Consider the following 17,704-nt stretch of genomic DNA (forward strand, 5'->3'; position numbering starts at 1 on the left):
TGAAATGACATAAATCTAGCCTGTGATCGTGTGTGCCAATTAAGTTGTGTGTATGTCAAAAGAACTGAGCAAGTTTGATGTATAAAACTTGTTTTGAGACAGATTGAGGGAAATAATGTTGGTTTTGGGGCTTTACTCTACTAAAAATGTTTACATGATGAGTTATTCAACCAGAAATATCTTTGCATTAATATTCAAGCAACGCTGTATTCTTTTTTGTGATCTTTTTCATTGCTTATCCATGAGAGCATTCATATCTATGGGTTATTGTTAAAATGTGAATTTAAAGTCTGAAATAAATTACACATTACTTGCATTTACTGCCTTTCTTAATTCAGTCGCTTGTCTGCCCTTTCTTAAATTTAAGTAACAAGTTAAGGTTTTTCTCTCAAGCCTTCACCTTAACTACATAACACAGCAGATGCATTAGGTTAGCAAAAGATCTTGATGTGAAAATTATGATAATTTTATGTATATAAAAAAACTTTTTTGATTACTTGTTTTAAGTTACAAGGAATGTAGACTGATGAGTTTGGTCAGTTTTAGATTTCTCCTTAAATAATTTATCCTTCTTGTTGGCCAGAGGTGTCCAAAACCATTTTTAATTGGCCCCCAACCAGTGAAATATGTCCTGCTTTAAAACGTGAAGCTTGTGCCTAACTGCACTGTATTGCTTAGCTTCGACTCTTGGTGTTGTTGCCATGTTACCCTGTAAACAAACATTAAGTTGCATGCACATTCATGACTACATTCAGTATGATGTAAATGGTAAGCATTTTGACAACCACAAATAACAAAGACGTTTCGATTCTTTGTAACCATTGTGAGTAATTCTGAAGAAGTATGGCAGTAATCCGCAGCAGAGGGGCACTCATTTGCTCTGCTATCTGCTCTTTATCAAGGTCCAATTACAATGCATATTAGGGCTGGGCAATTAGTCGCAAATTAGATTAAATTGCAATATGGCCAGCTGCGATCAGCTGGTAGCCAGCTTCACCTCCTCCACCCCAGCCGCCTCCTTTATAGCTTAAAGCTTGTTGCACCCCCATATTCAGATTCATGCTACTATGTATTAATTGCTTCTGAAATAATTTCATTGTTTTCAATGCACATGGTCTTATTTATGGAATTATTTATTGCTTCAATTTGCCAAAAAATACTTAAGATTGACCTAAGATTAATCGCATATTAAACCACAATCACAATATTGGGGGAAAAAAACACAATTCTATAATTTTTGCAAATCGTTCAGTCCTGATTCATACTGCATCAGTCATCCTCTTGCAATCTCATTAGCCAGCCAAAAACCTTTAACAGTGATTGTGAAAAAAATGCTCTGTCAGCTATTTCTGAAAAGCTGTGATTTAGGCTGTTTTTATCCATTTAGTGAGCATATCAACCTACGTTAGATTTGTTTTACTTACTTTAACACACTAAAGGTAAGCCATATCAATATGGCATTTGACCTGGTCATTCTTATATTTTTTAATGTAGCCCTTGGTAAAAAAAAAAAAAAAAAAAAAAAAAAAAATTTTGAACAGCCTGACATTATCGTCTTCATGAAAAAGCATGCCAGTGAATTCATCTTATCAAAACGCTAGTTTACAAGGTAACACAGCAGCACTACCTAGAGTTGAAGCTAAGAAGTACAGTGCATTTAGACACACACATCATGTTTTAATTCTATTTTCTGATTTTGATGGGGGCTTATTAAAAAAGGTCCAAGAGCCATATTAGGCCCCCAGGCCATAGTTTGGACTCCCCCATTGAAGTCTTTATTTAGGATTTCAACCTTTTCAATATTTTACACAAATAAACTTTAAACAATAAAACTTCTGAAAAATACCAACAAACCAAGGTGCCTGTCTTCACAAAAAAGTAAAAAGCCTTTATTAAACTGGCATGTTTTTAGTAGAGCATGAGCAAAACCTGACTTCATTAAAGTTAATGCTCTACTTAAAGAACATACCAGTTCATCAAAGGCTTTTTACTGTTTGGTAAAGACACTTGCCTTGGTTTTTGATATTTTTCTGGAGCACTGTCTTTTTACCAATACTATTAGCTTCAAGAAGCTCTCTAGTCCCGTGTTTGTTTCTCCTTTCCATTATAGAAAGTAAAATATGGCTGGCTGTTTGTTTTAATAATAGAGATAAAAGCAAAAGCTACTATATTTTTTTTAAATAATCTATCTTACCAAAAACAGTACACAGCCGTGCTCTTGAATTCTACTTGTAGTTTGGCTCGTTATCAACAGGTGGCGCCAAAACACTCCAAGACCTTTAGTAGCCCTTGCAATGCCTGTCGAAAATAAATATTCAAACATAAAAATATTGGTAGCGCCACAAGGTATAAATCGTGTAATAATATTCTAGATATATAGAACCCATTCCTTAACAAATACGCTGAAATTTTGAAATTCGCTTCAAGATACGACGCTTTCTCTCTCCGCGTCCCCGGCACGGACCGGACAGACTAACGACGCCATGCCTGCCGCCAAAATTCAAGTTACAGGAAAGAAAAAGCAGCTCCCCTGTTGTCGGCTGTAAACACGGGTCTGTATCCCTGTGTCTCCACTTTTTTAATTTTATTTTTTGAGTCAGATAGCACGCGTTTGCCTCCGGAACCTGCGGAGAGAAAAACAGGACAACTTTTAAAATGCATATCAAGTCTGTTATTATTGAAGGATTCAAATCCTACGCACAGAGGACCGAAATCAACGGATTTGATCCGCTGTTCAACGCCATCACAGGACTGAACGGCAGCGGCAAGTCCAATATTTTAGACTCGATATGTTTCCTTTTGGGCATTTCCAATCTCACCCATGTAAGTACATTTATTTATTTATGCTTCATGATGAAAACTGCATTTCCTGTTGACCTGTTATTAGTTATACTATGAAGTTTGGTTTGTCAGTGGTGATACGGTCGCTTGTTTCAATCTTTAATCAGCATGTTAAAGCCTGATTTTACTATAGTTGTCGCTTAGCGCACTGATTCTCCCTTAAACCTCGCTTTGTTTTTCTGTTTACTGATAGGTGCGAGCCTCGAACCTCCAGGACCTGGTTTACAAAAACGGACAGGGTGGCATCACCAAAGCCACTGTGTCTATCACCTTTGACAACACCAACAAAAGCCAGAGTCCTCTGGGGTTTGAAACCCATGACGAGATCACTGTCACGAGACAGGTTTGCAAAAGAAACCTTGATTTTAAAAGTCACTAGTTTTTTTTAATGTTTGTAAAACCAAAAGTGAGGTTGTGTTATAATTTGTTAAAGGTGGTGATTGGAGGCAGAAACAAGTACCTCATCAATGGAGTCAATGCCAACAACACAAGAGTGCAGGATTTGTTCTGCTCTGTAGGCCTCAACGTCAACAACCCACATTTTCTCATCATGCAGGTCGGTCTTGCACTTGTAACATTATGCCTGGTTATGATTTCTCTATCATTAATATTATATGATGCTTCTAATATTTTAGGGGAGGATCACTAAAGTTCTGAACATGAAGCCACCAGAGGTAAAAACACAAGACATGTTGTCTGTTGCCTCACCATCAACACTTTTCACAAGTATTTTCCTGCCTTTTAAGTTGTCTAAGGAGCAGCAATGTTCTTACAGATCCTTGCCATGATTGAGGAGGCTGCGGGAACCAGGATGTATGAGTGCAAGAAGATTAGTGCTCAAAAGACCATTGAGAAAAAGGAGGCTAAGCTGAAAGAGATCCAGACTGTATGTTCAATTATTTTTTACATTTTGCTCCTTCTGTCATTAAAAGCTGCAGCAAACTATGCATTTTTCATCTTCTTTCTTTGTTTACTATTTATTTAAGATTTTGGATGAAGAAATTACTCCAACCATGCAAAAACTGCAAGAGGTAGGTGTATGGAAAATAAAAAAATCCTGTTGTCTTTGATATAATGGCGAGCATAGAGTATGTTCCAGTACACATTTGTTGATTAAGCCCTTTTTGGTGTATTTTCTTCTGTAGGAGAGATCCTCATACTTGGAGTACCAGAAGCTGATGCGTGAGATCCAGCACTTGTCCCGGCTGTACGTGGCTTGGCTTTTTGTGTGTGCAGAGGAAACAAAGGTGAAGTCAGCAGAGAATCTAAAGGTGATTCAGGATAACATCACCAAGATGCAAGCCTGCATGGCAGAGAACGAGAGCAAAGTCAAGGAACTCTCAGCCCAGATTCAGGAGCTACAAAAGAAAAAAGACCAGGTACACTGAAAGACAAGGGGGCTTTTGAAGACTTCTTTGGGACTGTGAGCTTTATATGCTGAATATCAGCTAGTCCTGAACATATATACCTTTTTTCCTAAACGGATACTTGGTAGCTGTTTGAGAACCATTTAAAATGTTTTACCTTTATTCTTGGAAGATCGGTTATAATTGGTGTTTGATGTTTTTCTGCTTTTCCTTAGGAGGTGAATGGAGTATTAAAATCCCTGGAGGAGGCTCTAGCTGATGTGCAACGAGTGGATGCTAAAGCTCAGAGTGCTCTTGATCTAAAGAAACAGAATGTCAAAGATGAAGCCAAGAAAAGAAAGGAGCTAGTCAAGAGTATGGAGGAGGTAACATATAAATATTTCAATGAATATATGCCTGTGACATGTAGACTTGGTGAATCAGTTGTTGAAGTTCTTGTTTAAAATTCTTCATTTTTAGGACAAGAAAATGCTTGTGGTGAAAGAAAAGGAGGTTGCCAAGATGGCAGAGCAGCTTAAGACTCTACAGGAGGAGGGACAGAAAGACAGTGCAGCTCTCGAAACAGCTGAGCAGCATTTTAGGGCTGTGTCTGCGGGCCTTTCCTCCAATGAGGATGGAGAGGAGGCCACACTGGCTGGACAGATGATGACCTGCAAGAACGAAATGAGCAAGGCTGATACCGAGGCAAAGCAGGTGAGAGATGAACTTTACATATCTGCCAGAAATGGGATTTTTCACTATTACTTTTCAGCATACCAGTTTTATTTTAATAGAAGTAGAGACATTGAGTATGCACAGAACTGTAAAAGGTGCCCAAAAAGCCCAAGTTTATGTTGACAATTAAAAAGACTTTTCATTAACTTTCTCTGTCATCCTTTTCATCCAGGCCCAGATGACCTTGAAGCATGCACAGGCAGAGCTTAAAACCAAACAGGCTGAAGTGAAAAAGATGGACAGTGGCTACAAGAAAGACCAAGATGCCCTGCAGGCTGTCAAGAGCAACAGGGAAAAACTGCAGGCTGAGCTAGCCAAACTTAACTATGAAGGTACTGTTTATGAGTAAGCAAATAAGTTTAGTTGACTTTAATATGTATCATATATTAAAGGAAATAGTCTCAAAAGAAGGAAATGGATTTTAACACATCTTTCATCTGCAGCCCCTGAAGCAGAAGTCCTAAATACTAGCACAACTGAGATAGTTTAAACAAATACCTGAGAAAACATCCAAAAAAAAAACTAGTGATGCACATAAATGGATATTTGCCAATATTTTCAATAATTCAGACAACATTCAACTCTTCATCTCTTTCTCCTCCATCACCACAGACAGACACTCTGTATTAACCAACTGCCTTGCTGCTATAAATACCTGGATGAATGACAGTTTCCACTCACTTAGTTACAATAAATCAGAAATCATGATTTCACCCTCCAAACTGGCACATCCACCCTATCTCCCTCCCCTCGCATCTACAATTTTAGCATACTTTTTGACAGCAACCTTTCATTTGATCAGCACGCCACCCAACTAAAACAGCTTTCTTCTTAAAAAAACATAGCCTGCATCCATCCACTACCCTCCTTCCCTGCAGCTGAAACCCTAATCCACGTCTTCATCACATCGAGACTAGATTACTGCAATAGCATTCAATACGGCACATCTTCCAAAGTCTTCAATAAACTCCCATGCATTAGGAACTCTGCAGCACTGCTCCTCTCTTGTAGAACTGACCTGTTACTCTTATTTTGACTTTTAAAAATAAATAAATAAACAAAAATAAAAATTGTATGAATGTATCCCTTTTTGAAAAAATAGAGTTGAGAAAAACTGAAAGTGATTTCTTTTGATTAGCTAAACATAACATTGTAATGTTACCACGAATTAGACAAATACACAAGCTAAGATTTGAAAGTTGCAGTGTATTCCTTAAAGGTCACATATTATGCAAAATACACTTTTTCTGCTTTTCTAGCAAAAATATGTGCCCATTGCCAGAGCCACATCCATTTCCCAAGAGGGATGGAGTCAGACAGTTCATTAACATTTAAAGCCACAGACACAGAAATGGATTGAAACAGAGGGGTTTTTAGACATACAGAAATCACATACTGGAGCATTTTTTCAGCAACAAACTTCACAGGCATGTTTTGGGGACCTCTGAGACCAATATAAACTTGTGTTGAAAGGGTGAACTCTACAAGAAAAAATGAAAACACAGGTTCTGCTGATGCAAATAGCATCTGCACTCTAAATTTGTTATATGACATAAATTGTTTTTGTGAATGCAGATGGGAAGGAGGAGAGTCTCCTGGAGAAGAGAAGGCAGCTGTCCAGAGAGGTCTCCAAACTCAAAGAGACTTATGAGAGTCTTATGTCTCGCTTCCCTAACTTGCGCTTTGAATACAAGTAAGAATTTATCTAATGTGTTGACTGATTTCCTTCACTGTACTGTATTTTGGATCAGATATTTCTACACTCTCTGACCACTTTATTAGGTACACCAGTTCAGCTGCTTATTAATGCAAAAATCTAATCAACCAATTACATGGCAGCAGCCAGTGCATGTAGCATTGCAGAGATTGTTGAGGTGATCCACTCAAACTGTGATTTAAAATTGGGGAAACAGGTCACTAAATAGCGAATATTTGTCTAATTAGATATTTGTGTTAATGAGCAGTTATAGCAGTAGCCATTATATTATACTTTAAGTGATTGATGAGTGTAAAGATATGGTAAACAATTTTGCCACAGAACCTGTTTTTAACTTTTAGTGTGTAAAAAGTAGAAAATTACTGACAGACTTGTCTCTAAAACCAAAATTCACTGAATTTCAGCAACATTTTCAACATCTTCTATACTTCTTTCATAAAGGGACCCAGAGCGAGGATGGGACCGCAGCAAAGTAAAGGGGCTGCTAGCTAATCTGATCACAGTCCGTGATGTCTCTTACTCAACCGGACTGGAGGTCGTTGCAGGAGGTCGTCTTTATAACATTGTGGTCGACACAGAGGTGGGTGTGCTATTGGGAAGTGTTTTATTTTAGTGCATTTACTTGATGCACTAACTTATTTCCGCAGACCAAGTTTGGTTAATCTAAGATGAGTTGTTTCTGTAACTTTGGTCTCTACTAGGTGACTGGTAAGAAGCTGTTGGAGAAGGGAGAGCTTCAACGTAGATACACCATCATCCCGCTGAACAAGATCTCTGCCAAGACACTCAGTGACAGAGTGGTCAGTGCTGCCAAAGGCCTGGTGAGGGATTGAAATACTGAATTATTCAGAAAATAAAACATGAGGAAGCCTCTTTCTGACACTGGGTAAACTCTTCTGTCTGTTTTCTCTTGGCTGGCAGGTCGGGGAAGACAACGTCCACACAGCTCTGTCCCTGGTAGGCTATGAATCTGACCTGCGTAAGGCCATGGAGTATGTCTTTGGCTCCACCCTAGTGTGTGACACCCTGGACAATGCCAAAAAAGTGGCTTTTGATAAGCAGGTGATGACGAAGACTGTCACTCTCGGTGGGGACATCTTTGATCCTCAGGGAACTTTGAGTGGAGGTGAGAACAAGGGGAGTCCATATGTCAGTTTTATGAAGTTTGCAAGGTGGGGTGAGGGGGAGCTTGTAGGGAAAACAAAACAACATAACAAGAATAACATTTTACCAACAGCTATGTTTTTAATTTCCTCATACACATACAATTACCTTGTTGTCATTTAAAACTAAGACCTTTTTCCGCTCTGCTTTTCCTAATCCAGGTGCTCGCTCTCAGTCGGCATCTGTTCTGTCCAGCCTGCAGGAGCTGAAGGAAGTTCGGGACAATTTGAATGAGAAAGAAGCCCATCTGCAGGAAACTGAACGACAGCTGTCTAGCCTCAAGGGAATCGCAGAGAAGTATGTGACGCAAAATTAAAACTGAAATTGAAGTTGGTGTAATTTCAGCTAACAATTATTTTAGCGAAGCTAGTGAGTGTTGGACTCATAATTGTCGGTAAGTTTGAGTGTGCCTGGATGTTTGTCTCTATTCGTCAGCGCTGCGATTGACTGGTGACCAGTCCAGGCTGCAGCCCCCTGCGCCCAGAATGGGATAAGCAGTGTAGAAAATGGATGGATCGTGTGTATTGGTTTATGACAGAAATAACTCTCTAGCTTTTTATTCTGCTGAATAAGGTTTTTAAAAAATGACAGCTTTTCAGTACCTCACATTTTAACTAAACTATCCCTGTTATGTGAAATGGTCTCAAAAGAGTTGCTGTGAGCAGGAGAGAGAGCTGCCAGTTGGTAACATGGAGAGGAAGTTAAGAGTGGGTGCTGGCATTGAATAGAACAGAGAAATAAAGTATTATCTGATCATTTGAAGGCAGTTACTCTATAAACAACTTGTGGATATTTTCATAGCTCCATATAAACTTTCAAGAGAGAGCTGTATTTTGTTTTCATGAAGCTACTCTTCATCCTGCACGGTACCTCTCTTTGCTCTGCTCTTTGGGTTCTGTTTTTGGTATGGATACTGATGTTGATATATTTGTTTTATATAGTATTGTATCTAAGTTACAATTCTGTAAAATGTGTAACTACATTGAAAATAATCTGGAAGGTGTCATTTTTTTCTTTTCATCATTTGTACACTAGGGGGTGCTGATAGGTCAATATTTCTACACTGCTAAATCCCCTACTAGTTTATTGCTCGAGTTCCCCTTCAGCTCTCTTGCCAAAATATTTGAAAACACAAAGTAGCTAAATCATGCCATCTCCCTGCCCAGCAACTTGAGTTCACATTGTTCTTGCAGTATCCTAGCTCTAATTTTCTCTTATCACTTCACATTACTACATAACCACCCCCCAACCCCCCCCCCAAGGTACCGCCAGCTGAAGCAGCAGTATGAGTTGAAGGTGGAGGAGGAGCAGATTCTGCAGGCCAAAGTGCAGCAGAGTTCCTTCCACCAGCAGCAAGAGGAGCTGGAGAGGCTGCGCAAGGCTATTGGTCAGAATCCTGTACAAAGATGCTTTTAGATAACACTTTAGATATCTTCAAACATTGGTTTAAAATCTAAATAATCCATGTTTACAGCTTAAATGGCTTTCATAATTATGTGGTGTGTTTGGTTGTACAGAGGAGAGCGAGGAGACTTTGCGCCACACCAAGGAGGTGCAGAAAAAGGCTGAAGAGAAGTACAAGGTACTGGAAAACAAGATGAAGAATGCTGAGGCAGAGAGGGAGAAAGAGCTGAAAGCGGCTCAGCAGAAACTCAATGCAGCCAAGGCCAAAGCAGATGCTTTTAATAAGAAACTGAAGCAGAAGCAGCAGGTAAAATGCCACTGTCAGTCATATTTCTCAGTATTGTATTTGATCCATTTCTGCCCATTGTAGCCATATTCTAGTAAACTGGAATCATGTGCTTTTGCTTCTTCAAACAGGAGTCTGAGGCTGTGGCCCTGGAGCTAGAGGAGCTGCGGAGAGAGCAGGCTGGTTATGAGCAGCAGATTCAGGCTGTTGATGAAGCAACAAAGGCAATCCAAGAGCAGATAGACAGCATGGCTTGCACTGTGTCACAGAACAAGGTACTTCTATCATTCATTTAGCACGCACTTTTGGGAGCAGTTGCAGCTCTCCCAAACTTTAAACGTACCATATAATAGTTAATAGATTAATATTTTGGAGAGTGACTGTCCCTTTAAGTCCCAGTTCATTGTCAGTCATTAGAAGTTGTTACTGATTTATACATTTTTCATCACAGCTCCACTTCAGGACAAGAAGTTATCATGATGATCATCTACTTTTCTGTTTTTCTTCTACTTCCTGCTTTACAACACCCCTCTCTTTATCTGTGTGTCCATCTCTCCTAATCCATCTGCCTCTTTTTTTCTCTTTCTGTACAGGATGCTGTACGTAAAGCCCAGGACGAGCTCACCAAACAGAAGGAAGTGATAATGGCTCAGGACAAAGAGCTTAAGGTCAGTGAATATTATTCCTAGCAAGTATCTTATTTCTGTCTATCATATTCAGCATATAATATAATCATAGTCTGTGGTGCTGCTTTCACCTGTCCAGCCTCACTTTGATGCTATAAAATTATGATGAAGATATATTTATGGTGTTTTCTGAAGAGAAGGAAAATGGTGCCCATAAGATTGTGGGTAATTTCTGCAAGCAGATGATACATTTGTGCATCCTTGAAAATTCTCTGTTTGAAGGACTCAGTCCTTTTTTGAGCAGCCTCAACATAGGAACTGTCCTCCAACGGCAGTCAATGAAATAGTATCCTTATAAAAACAAAAGCCATTCAGGGATCTTTCCTTAGTTGTGAAAAACTACAAATGTAGCATAAAGCTCTTTACCCACAAAGAAAGTAGATAAAAGAGAGCATGACCTCACCCATCCCCTCTCTCCCACCCTGCAATCTATACAAAACGTTAGCAAATATCTCATAAATAAACAGGATAAACAGGAACTTGCGTATTGGGAAAATGCTATCTTGAGTTTGCAGTGAGTAAACACTGGAGGTTAAAATCTATAAAATAACAAAATGAAATTTAAAATAGAATAAAATGAAATTTAGGGAAAATTAAAAGATGCTTAAAAAAAGAGTAAAAACAAAAAATGGCTCAGTTTAATTTGCCAAAATAAGAAAATGAAACGCATGGCAGTGTTTCCCCTATATTACATAAGTGCCCCCCAGCCCCCCAAAGGTCGAGTTAATTTTATTTAATTGTATTTTATATCAAGTGCCAGATCACAACAGAAGTAATTTAAGGATACCTTTCCTGTAGAGCAGGTCCCTTTATTGAACAAACTAAATAGCCTTGTGTTATTTATCTTGTTTACACGAATGCATTTAATTTCTGAGTCCTTGTTATGAGCAGACCTACACGCTCACTGACCAGAGAGCCCCGCCTTCTCCTCCCCGTGTCAGAGCTGGGTCACATGTGTGCTGGGATGCTTTGTGTTCTCCAGTGCAGCTGGTTTATCCACTAAAGTTGTGTGTGGATCGATGTCCCGCTTGTTTTACGTCCATGATAGTTGAACGAGTGCTGAATTTTGGCGTGAGATTGAAGCAAATGCATACAAATTTATGATAAATTTCTCGCAACAAGTCTGTCTCTTGTAATGTAGCAAAGCCTGCTATCTCCCATATATCAGGCTGCAAAATGACAAACCAGTGGATTATGTGGTTAAAATTAGCGACAGTTGGGCTCATGTCCACAGCAACTCTCTTGATTTTCTCACCACAGCAGGCAGGAATACTCACGGTCCCTCACAGGTGTGTGGGGGCAGGTGTGCCGTGAATATCGGACTATGACTGAGCGGCACATCCGCAGGTCACCTGATGATCATTTTATCATTTTAAAATTCATTCATCTGGGATCATGTACTGGTGGACAATCCTTTTTGTCCTTTTATTCCTCGCGTATATGTTGCTCATAGCGCCTGACGCTATTGGCGATCAGTGTTAACGCTTCTTAGATTACCCTCATGCATATACAGGTTAAGATAGAAACTCTTCGACCTTTATAAACATAGGAGTGTTTTTGCTAGTTCTCTAGTCCAGGAATAATTTTTAGACATGTCCCAGTAAAACATTTGTTTAGTCAGTCTGCTGTCTGTCATATTGATGTGTCTGTTCCACAATCGCACCATGTTGCCCATATGCCTCAATTTAATGCATGCTTTGGGGCATTTTTATGCACATCCAAAAAGCAGCAAATGCCTCTTTCCTGAACTGTTCAAATCTGAATCGATTACATTACCCCAAACCCCTGCACCATAATCCATAATAGGACAAACACAAGATTTATACTTCTGTGTTTCAGTTGTCTAAGATCACAACATAATTCAACTTTATTATGTACAGATTCTTATTGAAATTCTCCTTTTTTGATTGTCAGGTGTTCATCAATAGCCAGTCCTAGATATAAGAATTTCAGTAAATTAATTATCTTTAAATGTAAATATTTGAATCTTACTCCAGGCGAAGAGTTCAGAAGCCAATAAAATAAGGGAGCAGAACAATGAAGTCCAGCTGAAGATCAAGGAACTGGAGCACAACATTAGTAAGCACCGCAAGGACACCCAGGATGCTGCTGACAAGGTACATGTACATACTGTTGATTTGCTCCTTTTAGTCCGTATAATTCATTAGGATATTTTTATGATTTTAATTTCTCAGCCAAGGTAAGGGCTCAGTAATAAATCTTAATCCCCTTTTTTGTTGGTCTAATTTCTCCCTCAGGTGTCTCGAATGCTGGAGGAACACGACTGGATCCAATCAGAGCGTCAGTTCTTCGGCCAGCCAAACACATCCTACGACTTTAAGACCAACAACCCAAAAGAAGCCGGTCAGCGGCTGAAGAAGCTGGAGGAGACCACCAACAAGCTGGAGAGAAATGTCAACAAGAGAGCCATGAACATGCTGAACGAGGCAGAAGAGAGGGTGAGGGGTAGAAACACAGAGAAGGGAGTTAGAGGTGGCTGTCTTAACAAATAGGTCAACTAAATTTAAACACAATTGTTACTTTTTTAGTACAATGACCTGATGAAGAAGAAGAGGATTGTGGAGAACGACAAAGCAAAGATCTTGCAGACCATTGAGGAGCTGGACCAGAAGAAAAATGAGGCTCTGAACTTGGCCTGGCAGAAGGTGTGAAGCGGATCATTTCTTTTCTTATATTGGTGTTAATCACTTTGTTTCAGCTGTCACTGGAATGCATGGACAAATATAGCTTTAATTTTCATTGCTGCATTTTTTTTATTGCATTTGACCTGAACTCTGTAGTTGTAACTTCTAACACCATAATTTGCTTGTCTTTGCAGGTAAACAAAGACTTTGGCTCGATTTTCTCCACTCTGCTACCAGGGGCCACAGCCAAACTGGCTCCTCCTCAGGGCTGTGGTGTCTTGGATGGCCTTGAGTTCAAGGTGGCCTTGGGTAACACTTGGAAGGAGAATCTTACTGAGCTCAGCGGAGGTCAAAGGTCAGCAGGGACTGTTACAGTTGACTTATTTCTGTTCTCTATATACTTTCTATGGATGTTGATGGAGTCTGTTGATTTTCCTCTTTGTGTTTTCAGATCCTTGGTGGCTTTGTCTCTTATTTTGGCCATGCTGCTCTTCAAACCTGCCCCCATCTACATCTTGGACGAAGTGGATGCTGCCCTAGATCTGTCACATACACAGAACATTGGACAGATGCTGCGTACACATTTTAGACACTCGCAGGTTAGTTAATACTCATATTTAACACTAAATAATCTGTGCTGAATCTCTTACACATTCCTCTAACTAAATGTGATGAAAAACCTGCTTAATTTATTCCTCTCCTGCAGTTTGTTGTGGTGTCTCTTAAGGACGGCATGTTCACCAACGCCAACGTCCTCTTCAAGACCAAGTTTGTCGACGGCATGTCCACAGTTTCACGGACTGCACTCAGCCAGAGTGACGCCAATCTTCCTCAGAAAGGCCAAGAGAAAGCTCGTCTAAAAGACAAGAGGAACAAACAGCTCATCAGCTAATCGTAGCACTGAAATAGCCCAATAGTTGCTTTGAATTCTTTTATACAGCTTTCTTTAACTCCTGTCACTTAACATGAGGAAGTGGCATCTGTTAATATTATCAGTAATCAATGTGTATATTCTCCTTTTCTTTGTTTCTGGGAGTTTTAACAGGTTTAATCTGTAAATTTATTAGATTTTCTAAACCATCCTTTTACTGTTCTGTTTTTGTGCTCTTCTGCTACAGGATTTTATGTGCAGCTACTGCGTTCATTTATTTTACTAAATAAAGCAGTCAAGTGTTATCAATTGACTCCTATTTTTGCCTCCGCCAAGGAGGTTGTGTGATCGGGTGGGTTTGTTTGTTAGTTTGTTAGCAACATAACTCAAAAGTCAAGGACGGATTTTCAGGAAATGTCAGAAATGGAATGAGGAAGAACTGATTATATTTTGGGACTGATCCGGATCACCATCTGGATCCAGGAATTTTTTAAAGGATTCTGTACTATTGGGAGATAGGGCTAATGGTGGTGGTCTGTGCTGTTACCACTTTATACCAGGAGATGGCAGACATGAGTAACTTATTCAAAGTTTTGGAGTTTATAGAATTTGAAAGACACGCCTGGTCGAGGAGACAAGTCGGAGCGTTACAGAGAGAAAAACAGCGAATTGTAGCGAGAATACTCACAATGCTCACAAGGAATATTCACGCTCTGCCCTCTGTGTCCGGTGAGACCATGGGTGCTTCCACCGTGACATTCCACACTTAGCGAAGCCAATGCTTTGTCTCACTATGTCTCCACCCCACCAGGGAGGAAGTAATCTGGATCACCGTCTCGATCCAGGAATGTTTTTAAAGGATTCTTCACTATTAGGAGATAGGGCTGATGGTGGAGGTCTGCACTCTCTGAGTGCTTTTCCAGTTCATAATGGCCACATGTCTTATGACTGTTTAGCAAGACAGAAGAAACTTCAGACAAAATATGTGGAAACACACAATGTAAAATGTTTGCACCTCCATAAGGAGGACACTTGATACATAAGAACCATTTCTCTTTTTAGAAAGAAAAGTTTTATCAGAACTTGACAACATTTATTCATTAAAAGAACCAAGAACAGAATTGTGTTGTACTTTTCAAAAACAGCAAAAGTCATGTACTGACATGTCTACAGTCACCATGGTTCCTGTTATGCAGTACTCCTCGGTATGGGGCGCACCTTGGTAGCGGCTACGTCACGTGTTTTGTTGCTCTGATTGGCCCGTAAAGATGTGACAAAATGTTAATCCAATCACTCGCCAAGGTTTTTTTTTTTTTTCATAGGCTCTGCCCTTTCCATGGATGTGTGAAACAAATCCATCTGTCAAGTCTTGATTGCTTATTGACATATCTTTTGTGTTTGTATTTCCACAGCATGGGCCAAAACTAGTCAGATTTGACAACAAAAATTAATCTTTAGATTTTTTTTTCTCCATCACAAATTTTTGCAAACTTAATAAAAAATTATTATTGGCCTTTACAAGTTACTGTGGCTGTGGTAACAGACCTGTAGACTTTATAAAACACACAGTGCAAAAATTATACAAATATATAATCAGGACCATGTTTAGGCTACATTATTGTTTGTATCATGTATGAAAGTTAGCTTTAAGCCAAATGTTATCATTTGAAACATTTTTTTTCTTTAGTGATGTAAAATTGCAAATTGCATTTCTCACAAGAGCGAGTTGTTACTTAAATACATTTTTTTTATGGACCACCCATGAGTGAATGGTTTGTAGGCACCAGGTAGTGAAGAGTCCACATCAAGCACGCATCGAGGCCTGACATTATGGTTTAATAGAACAGATGGAGGTATCATCTCCATGACCTCCTGGCACTTTTACTTAGCAACAAATGTATCAGGGGGTCTACTCTCCTATAAATTTGGACTACACTCTAAAAGGAATTGTTGGAGATCCTTAAAAAGATTAATCAATCGGTAACAAACAAGTGAATGATGTCTTTCAAATCAAGTTTACAAGCTGAATCCATTTTACTTTAATGCAACTTGTTAACTTCTGTTGAAAAAAAACTTAATTCAAACATTTCCACCCAAGGTCTCTGATGATGAATCGATGAAGAAGAAACTGACTACAGCAGCGACTGATGTGACAGGGCTGAGTCAGAGAGTGGTGACTCCAGATATGGGTCCATGTTCGAAGATAAAGAGTTAAAAGACAAAGAGGATGACCTCAGACCTCGCAGTTCCCACCGGAGCACTTTTGGCAGGGCTGGCACAGAGAGTTTCCTCCAATCTCATGCAGGGACTCCTTGTCCAGCATAAACAACAGATGCGTCCTGTGAAACCTTGTCTCATATAATTTGACAATATTACAATTAACCACTTTGTTGTAGTCTGATGTTTTTTAAAGGTAGATGTTGATGTTTGCACAAGATAATGATTTGACTGCAAATACAGCTTTAAGATATTTTGATTATGACTGATATTAAAACATTTTAAATGCATTTTTAATCATGTCAAACCAGACTTTGCTGTATTTTATTTCAGAGGTATATGGCAGTAACTGCTGTAACCAAGAGTTTTGATAAAATCTAACTTTATTTTTCTTCATTTTGATGGAATAACTCAGTTGTTTTATCTTACTCACTATGTTGTTTCTTTTTTTCCCCATGCTGACACGGAGAGAAAGGCTCAACACAAGGCTTACTCCAGACCAAATGAACAGGCCATAAACATCTGCAAAATATTTCAAGGAAGCTGCCAGTCATCTATTGTGCTGTAGTCACTGATCAGTGTAATTTGCTTTAATGACCACAAGATGGAGACAAAGCACCTATGAATGAAATCTACAGGCCTGAGCTTGGAGGAATTCATTGTTACGGTTCAGTAAAGCCAAAATGTCACCTACCTGGAGTAAATTTCAAGTGTTTTTGCAAAGGGTCTGAGTACCTCTGTCAATTTGATATTTCAATTCTTTTTTTTTTTTTTTTAATTTGCGAAAAAATTTTACAATTCTGTTTTCAATTCGTTATGGTGGCGCACTGTGTGTAAATTAATGATAAAAATGATTTTTTTAAGTTGTAGCATCAGGCTTCAACACAAGACAATTGAAAAAAAATTAAGTTGGGCTGAATACTCTCTAAATGTAATTTTGATTGTCAATGCCAGCAAACACCCAGAATGCCCTGTGTGGCTGCAGGAATGACCACAGCTATGTCTTAGTAAGTAACCTCTTTTTTTCTAGAACTTTGTCCTAAAAAATTTTGTGGTTAAATTTATTGCCAAATTTTGATTTTGATTTTTTATTTTTTTTCAATAGCTACCATGTCATGTGACCAATTGTCCTAAAATAGATCTCAAATGATAGCACTAAGTTGGAACAACAAGACACACCTCTTTTTTTCTCACATTTTTCTTAAAAACATTTTTGGGTTAAATTTTTTGCCAAATTTTGACTTTTTTTCTTCATTAGCTTTCATGTCATGTGACCAATTGTCCTAAAATAGATCTCAAATGGAAACATTAAGTTGGAACAATAGACACACCTTTTCTTTCTCAAATTTGTCCTCAAAAGATTTCTGACTCCATTCTTTGGGTTCTGCGTTATGAGGGATGTTTTAAATCGCTCTTTGTCTGGACCCTCCCCCGGGACCAGTTTGCCTTGGGAGATGATACAAGTGCCCCGACAACATAGCAACATTGCAAGAAGGCTATTTATAAAAATCTTAACTTTCTGCATTTCTTGAATCAAATTTGAAACTAAAAATGCATACACAAGAAGTTGCACCTTATTTCAAGACTTTTTTCTTTGTACTTCTTTGAATTGAACAGGGGCAATAAATATTTCACACACTTTTGGTGGTTTATATCTTTGATGCATGTAAATATTGTGAATTTGTTTTCTATATAAATTAATCATAATAGTCCCTGGAAAATCTTTGATGCTAAAGATTTAAATTACATTAAATTATGGCAATTTGAGCTTTTCTGAAATATGCCAAAATTG

The 17,704-nt window shown here is 38.8% G+C and overlaps 1 protein-coding gene across 1 annotated transcript; it reads left to right on the forward strand.

Moving 5' to 3' along the window:
• The first annotated feature begins 2,493 nt into the window (after window positions 1–2,493).
• On the forward strand, window positions 2,494–14,000 carry smc2 (structural maintenance of chromosomes 2). The gene is made up of 25 exons (XM_041786397.1): window positions 2,494–2,823; window positions 3,035–3,184; window positions 3,275–3,397; window positions 3,477–3,515; window positions 3,617–3,727; window positions 3,828–3,872; window positions 3,987–4,220; window positions 4,424–4,573; window positions 4,668–4,901; window positions 5,095–5,254; window positions 6,498–6,615; window positions 7,081–7,219; window positions 7,341–7,460; window positions 7,561–7,765; window positions 7,965–8,100; window positions 9,066–9,190; window positions 9,321–9,514; window positions 9,625–9,768; window positions 10,087–10,161; window positions 12,177–12,296; window positions 12,438–12,638; window positions 12,729–12,845; window positions 13,019–13,179; window positions 13,276–13,423; window positions 13,531–14,000. The coding sequence occupies exons 1-25, from the start codon at window positions 2,656–2,658 to the stop codon at window positions 13,714–13,716; spliced, it is 3,603 nt and encodes a 1,200-aa protein (XP_041642331.1). The 5' UTR covers window positions 2,494–2,655; the 3' UTR covers window positions 13,717–14,000.
• Window positions 14,001–17,704: the final 3,704 nt, after the last annotated feature.

The sequence above is a fragment of the Cheilinus undulatus genome, linkage group 4 (genome assembly GCF_018320785.1).
Source record: "Cheilinus undulatus linkage group 4, ASM1832078v1, whole genome shotgun sequence".
Taxonomy (NCBI): domain Eukaryota; kingdom Metazoa; phylum Chordata; class Actinopteri; order Labriformes; family Labridae; genus Cheilinus; species Cheilinus undulatus.

Bases quoted from the DNA above. Each gene is read 5' to 3' on its own strand.
- smc2 (XM_041786397.1), top strand. From the start codon at position 2,656: ATGCATATCAAGTCTGTTATTATTGAAGGATTCAAATCCTACGCACAG. The intron at 12,639-12,728 runs GTGAGGGGTAGA...TTACTTTTTTAG, and splicing joins TGAACGAGGCAGAAGAGAGG to TACAATGACCTGATGAAGAA. The intron at 13,424-13,530 runs GTTAGTTAATAC...CCTCTCCTGCAG, and splicing joins CACATTTTAGACACTCGCAG to TTTGTTGTGGTGTCTCTTAA.